Source organism: Myotis davidii, unplaced genomic scaffold (assembly GCF_000327345.1).
Source record: "Myotis davidii unplaced genomic scaffold, ASM32734v1 scaffold655, whole genome shotgun sequence".
Lineage (NCBI taxonomy): Eukaryota > Metazoa > Chordata > Mammalia > Chiroptera > Vespertilionidae > Myotis > Myotis davidii.
This window is the reverse complement of record NW_006287547.1, coordinates 1,028,533-1,038,666: the sequence shown is the minus strand read 5'-3', so window position 1 is coordinate 1,038,666 and position 10,134 is coordinate 1,028,533. Positions and strand designations below refer to the sequence as shown.

The following is a 10,134-nucleotide window of genomic DNA, read 5'->3' as shown; positions in this document are numbered from 1 at the left end:
GTGTTATTTATTTATTTTACCTAAGAAGATATTAATCATCTACTTCAGAGTTTTCAACCTAACTTTAAGAAAGAAAGGTATGGTAGGATTTTAAGTCGAATAAACCTAACCAAGAAAGGATTTCCTTTGCATTTTTCTTTCAATTTTACCAATGTGGTCAAAAAAGCATTCTGGCTTGGTAGTAACATGAGTGCTTCTCTCCCTAGAAAATGGGACGCTGAAGCACAGAGCCCTGGAGAGCAATGATTAATGCCCAGGGAGATTTCATTTTATTTACTTTTGTAATTGCCTCTCATCTATAGCCTACCATACTGATTTTCCATTTACAAGTGGTATAAAGTTTCTTTTTAAAATTACTTCATTAAAAATCCTAGTTTGTTTAAAAGAAAATGTTAAGTAAATAGTGGTACAGGTGGTAGAAGACCAAACAGGGAACCAGAAGTCATTAAGGTATTTCGGGAAACCCTGACTTCAGTTTCCTCTTTGCCCCGGATGCTGGAAAGACCAGAGTTTAATTTATTGGTCATTGACCTCAAGGTGCAGTTCATTCCCTGCTCCATGAATTTCTCTTTCTATTCTAACTCCTGGCTCTCTGACTTCTATCTCCTTCCTCAAGTGCCCCTCTGCCCTCTTTTCCTCTACAACATGCTTTCAGAAAAAAGTGGTGGGGGTGGACGATGAGAGTGGCAGATGACACAATAAAGACTATTTCTTTACTAGCACTGTGTCCAAAGAGTAGAAGTGACCGGTCACCCATGGATGAGGTTCAAAGAGCTCTCAGAAAGCCCGGGGTGTCTCATTTCCTCTAGTCCCTGGAAGTTGTAGTTCTCCCTTCTGGGCAGAAACCGTGTTCCCAAAACTGCTGGGACAGCAGATTCTTTGGCTCTCCTCCGTTCCAGCGGAGAGTCACCACGACAGCCTGTTCCTGTAAGAAGTGTGAGTGAATTCAAGCTCTGCAGAGGAAAGCAAGGGGAGGATGACCCAGATGCGTCCTCCTCCCCCTTGCTGACTATGCAGCACCCTGTCCACCTCTCCTCCTTCGGATCCCTCTCCCTCGGAGTAGGGAAGTTCTTAGGGACTCCAAGGAGGCCGGGGTTGATAGAGGGCAGGGATGGAGACTAGCGCCCGGGAATGGGAGCGGGGTGGGCAGCGCTGGAGAATAACGCCCAGGAACCTGGGCTGCGGAGCCCCAGACTCCCGGGAAAGTCCAGCAGTCTAGAGAAGCTGGGCTTAGAGGCGCCCCTCTTTGAAGAGTTCTCAGGAAGTTTGGGGGAGGGGCGAGTCGCTCACTCCCGTAGAAAGCGAGCGGGAGGGCGAGGAGGGACCTCAGTGGCAGCAGGTCTCGGAGCTGTCACGTTCCTGCTCACGGGCGGGGCTGGTGCTCCTGGCGGGGTCTGCGGACCGGAGAGGGCCGAGGGCAGAGCGCGCGCCGGCATGGAGGGACTGGTCCTGCTCAACGCCCTGGTCACCCGGCTGCTGTTCTTTCTGCACTCGCTCATTGGGGTCTGGCGAGTGGCCGTGGTGAAGAAGGAGCCGAGGTACTGGCTGCTGGCGCTGCTCAACCTCTTGCTCTTTCTGGAGACTGCGCTCACCCTCAAGTTCAAGCGCGGCAGAGGCTACAAATGGTGAGCTGACCCCGGAGGGGATGGGAGGGCGCGGAGTCTCCGGGCACTGTCCCCCCCCACGGTACTCTCGGGCAGCCCGAGAGCCTTCCTTCCGAAGCCCACTGACTCTTCACTGGGATTGTGACCCCCTTTGTTCACGCTGAGAGCTTGGAAGGAGCGCGAGATGCGCGCGCGTCCCTTGGGCACCTCAGGGTCCCAGGGCATCACTGGGAAGACTCCAATCACAGCCAGGCGTCACCCAGTCCCAGCTTTGGCAACTTGGAAAATGAGAAAAAAGAAAGGAATCCTCTGCAGAAAGTGCTTCAAATGGGGGAGTTTGGGGGCAAGGGGGTGTGATGTGACCTGCTTTCTGAATTTGGTGTGTGTGTGTGTGCGTGCGTGTGTGTGTGTGTGCCTGTGCGCACGGGTTACTCTGCATACATGCAAGTATGGGAATGCCCTTCGCTGGTCATCAGGGACTTTGGCAAGAGCTTGTGTGCACGGGACAGTGATGAAGGGCGACAAGACTCTGACCGCACAACAGTCTGCTTTCAGCCACTTATTTTCCTTCCAGCCCTGGAGTCCACATGGCACCAGCTTCAGGTGTCTGGGTTTGGTTGCTTCGCAGCTTGGCTAATGGTCAGCTCATCTGGTCCAAGATGGGTAGCCACGCTGGCGGAGGGACCAGCAAGGGGTGGTTCAGACTTAACCTCAGTGTCAAGAATTACAGGCTCAGCCGTGATGCTCATTTCCTCCCCCAAAGACTTGAATAGAAGAAATGAGAAAAGGATTCCCTTGCCATTTACAAAGAACCTCCACCTTCATCCCTCCATTCCCAGTAGATTTTCATCCCAAAACTTTTCTAAGATTGGCCTTTTCCTGTATTAATTTTTAAATACAGTGAGGTTGTGTTTTCATATATGTCAACTGGGTAGTTTTATAACTACCCAATTCTATGAGAAAGAAAATAAATAGTATTAGCCAATTCAAGAATTACACACAGCATGCAATTATAGTTAGCCACCATACTGAGGGACTAAAGACAAAACAAAACAAAACAAAACCTCTCTCTATAGTTTTACCCATCAAACTACAAAAGACTGAATTTCATGATAGTGCAGGGGATGAATGTGTTGTCTCTTAAAATGATGTAAATCTTGCTTAAATTTTTCACTGTTGAAAAATTTCTAAAATTATCAGTGAAAAGAAGTATTTGAGTAGGATCTTAATTTAATACAATAAGAATTGGAATGTTGTTGCCCCCTCTCCTCCGCCCCACCCCCAGTCCCCTCACCCTATGAACAGCTTATAAGCAGGGGGTAGTTAAGGTACTTTCCAGTGTGCCTTTTGGAATATCTCAAAGAAAAAATGGTGTTAGCTTCTAAATGGTATCAGTGTTAAAGAAACAAAAGCGGAGAAAAGTGTGCACCTACCAGGTCATATGAAATTGATTTAGTTTTTACTGAGTCACTTTAAAATGCTAAGGTAGAAAATATCTTCAATAATAGGAAGATGAAGTCTGAGATGTGAAAAATGTTCTACCACCAAGCATTAGAGCTTCTGGAAGAAATGTCAACCTCGGAAGAGGGATTAGCTCAGTGGGCTCTGAAATATACCTCCTCCCTCTCCAAGAGTAAACCAGAGTCCTTAGCTCACATTAAATCAAAATTTCCCTCCAGCTGTACAGACACTACAGCTAATGGACCTTCATGTCTATATTATCACTGAGGGCTGATTCAGACTAACACGTAACTTACAACCAAGAGAGGAGAAGAAAGTTGAGGCAAAAATAATACGTGATGGTCAATGTGTCAACGTCAAATAAGGGCCTGGGGACATACTCAGACAGATAATGGGGTAAAATCTGGGCTTTCCTACTTACTTTCTGTGGGGCATTGTACAAGTTTCTTGACCTCTCTGAGCCTCAGTTTTCTCAACTATAAATACTTATCTCATAGATTGTTATGAATTAAATGAAATAACATGTTGATGATTAATGACTAAAAAAGGAATGGTCTTCTCTAGATCCTAAGGTTTCTCTCTTTTTTCTTATTTTTAAAAAGCATTCTGTGTTAACTGGACACCTTTTCTGTCTTGTACATCTTTATTTGAGGGACTGGTCAATAAACCATTGGTTCAGAACCAAAAAGTAGAAAGAAAATTCTTACCTTTATTTTAGAACAGGCTCATGATGTAATTCACAAAAATTTTGCTGGCTCATTTTCTAGATTAATATTTAAAAATAAGAAAAAAATTGATAGATTTGGCTTATTATAAAATTTCAGGGACAAATGAGTCTTTGTAAATTATCTAAATTGAAATGTGATTTGTAATGCCTTATTCTACTGATGTTATAATTGAATCTGCAAATATGGTAATTTTTGTGGGCAAAGCACTCAGGCTATTCTGTCATCTGAGAAAAGAAATCAGAAGATGGAATGATAAAATATATAGAAAATTACCCCTGATGTAATATAGTAATCATTAAAACGTGTTTGACTTGGGACATATTTCATTGCTAGGCTGATGTTTTCTAGGTAAGGCAAGGCATAACTTTTCGTTTTTTCTGAGTGTTAAGAGAAGTTTTCATCAGAAAACCAGGACTGATGGAATAAAAAAACACACAAATAAATATATGGCAGTACCTATTCATTTATATAGGAAAATGTCAATATAGATCTATATGGAGATCTGTATTAGTATAGATATGTATCTTTTTATTTATTGGTCTTATATTTTGCAATTTACCCTGTAGAACCAAAAGTACCTATATGCGAATGTATATGTACAAAAATAATAATTTCCATCTTGTTAGGGGAAAATTAACCTAAAAGCAACCCAATTATCCATCAGTGGACTGGTTGAAAATTGTAACATACCCAAATATAGAGTAGTTTGTTGATATTAAAAACAATGAGCTAGATTTAACTACTGACCTGGAGGGATGTCCATAATATGTTGTCAGGAAAATAACGTTACAGAGTTATGTATATAAGGTCTCAGTTTTTTTTTGTAGAAATAGAAGTAGGTGAAACCTTCCCATACAGAATATCAATCAGTCAATCAAGTAATGCCTGAATGGTGGACTAAACTCTGTACAACACATGAGGTAAAAATTTCTTTTCTAGAACATCAAATCTACAAACTTCCTTTAGATTACCCTGAGCTAGTTTGAACATTGCTCCTTTTACTATATTTGGCACCTAGCCCCAAATAAATCAAATCTACAGAAATCACGGAACAATAAACAGAGCTATAGACGAAAATGTGAAGAAAATTTTTTGAAATGTAGCAAACATATTACACTGGTCCAAAGAATGTTTCTTTAGCTATTCTTTGGAAAGGAAAATGGAGCTAGAGCTGCTGAGCTCAGCTGTCCAGGGACAAGCAGCATTACATCAACACTGATAACTTGCCAGTTGGAGAAATTTAACTTGTTGGAATTCTATAGGACAGGGTAAGCCAACAACACACCCCTTGTTAAGTGCAATAAATGTATGCGAGGGGAATTCATTTCATTTCAGCTCGTGTTTATTAATTTCACCTGCCCATTTACTTATATTCCTATAAGACAGAAATTAGTGCCACTTTGCTTTATTTTGTTTTTCTATCGTCTGGGCAACAGTCCAAAGGACCTGTGAATTACTATTTAGGCAAAACTCAAACAGAAGACAGTATTTCAGTTGCTTTCTAGCCAATAGTGATGACCAAGATTGTGACACATTTGAAGCCTGTTCACTTGAGAGTAGGCAGCATTTGAGAATAAGTAGAAACGTAAGTTGAATTTATTGGCAAAAGTACATAATTTTAAGCACTGAGCTTTCTTCATTGGAATTTCAGAAACACAAGGTAAATATAATTGAGTTAATAAAATACTTCACCTATTTGGGCACCTTTTGTCATTATCTATCTTTCCCTCTTCCTTTATTGAGTGCAATCAGACAACTATTAGTTGAACCGTCTAATTAGTAAGCGTGATACTATGTTAGACACCGCATGTGCAAGCAGAGGAAACAGAAAACAAAGACTCAAAATTTTAAAATAAAAGGAATCATTTTGATTAAGAACTCAAATGTGTGGGAAGAAGAGTAATTATGACTATTTAGCATTTACTAATGTTGAGGTTCTTTCAAGGTTTTATACAGATTATCCCATTTGATACTGATAGAAGCTACAATTATTTTGTTCCTCTATTTTCACCCATTTTTAGATGAGAAAACAGAGGCACAGAGCTGTTAAAAATCATTTTACTTAGGATCACTTAGTTGGAAATTGGGAGAGGAGGGATATTAAAACTCCAACAATTTAGAGGAGAAAGGATATTATGGGTACTACTGTGGTGGGGAGGGGAAGGCGGACAAAGGAGACTTCACGGTATTTGATCTGTAGCAGGAAAAATAGGTAAGAGAGAGGAGTGCAAAGACTGTGTAGATAAGGGATATCCTGAGGTTGGTGAGTGTAGGGACAGTTGAGCAGATTTCTCTGGAGCAAGTACAGAGCCTTATCATTCTTCATTCAACAAAAATATCCGGAACATCTAATATGTGTTAAACATTGTTTGAGTGCCAAGAATACACAAGTGAATAACACAGGTAAAATCCTGTCCTGAAAGAACTCACATTTCAATCAGGGGAGCCAGGAAATACCAAAGTAAATAAACAAGTGAGTGAATTAATAACAGTAAGCAAATAAATAAATGAATTATTAAAACTATGAAGGCCTTAGGGGCATGGCTTATAGAGGGAAGGAGAACCAGGGGGAAGGTTCCACTGGGTGGTCAGAGAGGCTTCTCTGGGAAGCCATTTGAGCTGAGTCCATTAAAGCAGAGAGGGAACTAGACATGGAAGAGCCAAGGAGATGAAAATTCAAGGGAGGGACAAGCTAGCTGTGCCTTGGGACATTTCTGACATACCTCCAGAAGACAGACAAACACTGACTTCCTTTTCTACTTTTCCTTATCTCTTCTCCTCCTCATGTATCCTACCTCCAAGGGGAAATTTTCTTCTAAATTTTTATCTTTAGCACATCTCATTTGAACATCATGTGTTATAAATGTTTAGGTGTCTCCCAACTGAAAAACAAAAAGATAAATTAGGAATAAGAAGAGATTCTATCCTAAATGGATTTCACTTTAAACAAATTCTGTAAAAAACAAACAACAAAAACAACAACAAACACCCCTCAATGAAATTTGTTTTGATTACTTAATTGTATTTAGACAGTTCAAGAGCAGAAATAAAAAACCTAGATTTGACGGAAAATATATGAATTCTGATCTTGAACAAGTTTTGTGTAGTGTGGAACTCAGTATGATGTAATTCTGTAGTATTTGACACATGTATCTTCCTGATCAAAATTGTTTATAAAAAAGCCAGAGAGGAAGTTGGGAAGTAAAAGCAGTCTTCTCCTGATGACCTTTTTGGGTATCAGGGAAGATGAAACGAAGGGATTGGGAAGAAGACCCTGTGATTGCCAGATGGCCAGCTTGGGCGCTGGGAAGTCAGCAGATAGACTATTTCTCTCCTTGTTCACACTTGCTGTCCATACTTCCTGAAATATCTCCTTAGTATTTCAGTTATTCCAGTAACACTTTCCACTGTGCACTGAATTTATCCACGCCACCTACTATGTGATTCCAGAGTTGCAATATTCAAAGTTGTATGTGCACATTTTACCTCCTGAGCCTTGAGCTCAAAGCAAAAGGGTGTCTTAACTTTGCATCCTTTTGGGAAGCATATGTTGAATGTTACCAGCAAATGACTTTGTTTTCCGTGATCTGAGTCATGGGTTTAGAAAGAAGAGTCTTATGCTACCTTGAATGAGTACTATGCTTCACTCTCAAGAAAAAGTCATATGTTTCTATTTCACAATGGACTTGGGAGGGATCAAAACAATAATTAAGTCTGCTTAATGAGACCCCTGAGAAACTAAACCTTTGAATAATGTCCTTGCTTAGTATGTTCAACTGAGACATTTTGAACTGAAAATTAAGCTTATAATATTCTGTAGCTTCTTTTACCAGACTGGGAGAAAAACAAAGTGTGGGCAGCTCCCATGAACCACTGCTAAATTTCATGCACTTCCCCTTCTCCTGGTGGTGGCATTATTATGCATACAGCATCAGGACAAATCTGAATAGTTTAACTTCTTTACTAACAATGGAAACTTAATCTTTACATCAAAGGTTATTCCCCCCCTGTGCATGTCCCCCACTACTCTGGAAGTGCTGGTATGACAGTTAAACCTGGGGGGCATAAACCATTTGTTAAAACTAGTTTTTTAAAATAGTTTTTTATATACTGGTATCAAAAAATGCAATTTTTTTGAAACTCATATTCGAATAATATTAAAAAGACATCAAGATTGTTAATATAAAATGCCAGGTGGAGACATATTTTCTTTTTTTCTGAATATAAGCCTACTATTCACAGTTGTTTACGAGAGGGGAGATTATATTTTATCTTCAGTTTGTCTGACTGACCTCAACGAGGTAGCTGGTGGTGCAATTGCCTTAATGTTGTTTGTTTATTAGAGTAAATGTTAGTAATTCTTCGTGAATAAAAAAGTCCTCTCCACCATCAGCGCTGCTGTCAGCCCTCCTCATGCTTTGCAGTATTTCTTTGTTTCTTTTTTATTTCCCTGATTGAGCCTCTTGTCCCACACACCTATTTGATCCACCTGAAATAGCCTCTTAATAAAATGGCTGTGCCATTTTCTGACAGCCTGTTAATAATAGATATAAGAATGAAGATGAAGTTGATGGTGATAATGGAGGTGGTAACAGGTATCAATTATTGAGTACTGACAATGCTCCCAGCCTGCTCTACATTCATTTTCTCACGTAATCCTCACAATGACCCTAGGAGTTAGTGTACATCTTTATCATTGTTTTATGATAAGGACATTGTTACACAGCAAGACAAGATTGTTTATCTAAGGTCACAACTAGTAATAATAAATCACAAATATAATTCCTCGCTTCCGGGGAGCACTCATATTTACTGAATCAGGCATTGGCATTGCACGCATATTACCTCATTTATTCCTCACAATAGCCCTGGTGGAACTATTCTTGCTCTTACTGACAAATGAGAAAGCTGAGGTTTAGTGAAGGATTCCCCACCCCAGGATCAAATTCTATCAGCCTAATTATTATCCTTTGCTTTTAATAAACAAATTAGATTTTGCCTGTGGATAGTACAACTATATATATTTTTAAGGACAAGGATTCCCTATACTAGAGAAAGGGTTGCAATATATTTTTCTTTTTCAAAGTTAGGTAGGTTAATCCCACGTCACCTGCTAATGAGCACTGAGATAATTCTGCTTTTAGAACAAAATGTAGAAAAGTTCAGAGTGCATAGGGACATGGCTCAAAGACACCCTTGCAGGAGCAGACATCTTTTTATAAACCAAAACAGAATGTAAAAGGAAAACAGAAGAGGGGAAAAATTTTAGGTTGTCTTTATTTTGGTCCTGAGGTGGAAAGCCAATCTCTTTCATAGTACAGAAATAAATAGCATTGTCTTTTATAGAATAAAATAAATTAAAGTTTTACATACATAATGCCAGCAATGCATTTTGTCCTCCAAAGACCATTAAAATTCCTGTTCACTTATTCATCTATAATACTAAAAGCATAATATGTTAATTAGACTGGACAGCCGAACAACCTTCCAGACGACCTTCCAGATGAAGCCATGGCTGTGAGGGCCGAGACCCTTGCACAAATTTCATGAATCGGGCCTCTAGTTAGACAATAATTTATTGTACTAGGTGCTATGCAGTTGTATGAGAACAGGACAATATATGCAGTTACATGAGAACAACACCCTGAGAACCAAACACTTTTCCACAAATTAAGTTCAGGAGTGCAGAAAGACTGCAGAATAAAGATACACTCCGTATGGTAGAACTTGTTAGACAGAGAAAATTTCTTGTGATTTATTCACTGGCTTTGAAGTAGCTGGTGGTTTTACAAGAGTGGCGAGAAGAAAGAAGGGCTTTTCCGGTTGAGGGACTATGATGATGGCAGTACTTAGGGTTTCAGTTGGAACCAATTCATTTAGGAAGATGTCATGATTTGCTTTGCCTCAGAAATTTTATGAGAAAAATAGTACATGCATCCTAAAACTGATGCATATTTTGTTCCTATAACTAGTTTGCTCATAGTGAAGCATACTGCTGAGGTTTGAATGTGGGCAGCTTCAATTTTAATAACGTTTGTTCTTGTTTTAGATATCCTCTTGGGGCATTTTAGGTTAAGTGAAGTCTATAGTACTGCTGCTACTGGTTTATATCATAATTTGGGATTATGATTTTATTTTTAAAATGGGCAACAACAATGACAATTATTATTAACTAGGGGCCCGGTGCACGAAATTCGTGCACTGGGTGGGGGGTGTGTGGGGGGAGTGTCCCACAGCCCAGCCTGCCCCCTCTCACATACTGGGAGCCCTAAGGCATTGACCCCCATCACCCTCCAATCGCAGGATCGGCCCCTTGCCCAGGCCTGACACCTGGGGGACCA

The 10,134-nt window shown here is 40.2% G+C and overlaps 1 protein-coding gene across 1 annotated transcript in view; it reads left to right on the top strand.

Annotated features, from left to right (window-relative positions):
* Nucleotides 1-904: 904 nt before the first annotated feature.
* The window catches only part of TMEM26 (transmembrane protein 26), a 42,389-nt gene continuing 33,159 nt past the window's right edge, over nucleotides 905-10,134 (top strand). Inside the window, 1 exon segment of the mRNA XM_006759373.2 lies at nucleotides 905-1,625. Within this exon segment, the coding sequence (XP_006759436.1) occupies nucleotides 1,132-1,625 (494 nt within the window). The 5' untranslated portion in view covers nucleotides 905-1,131.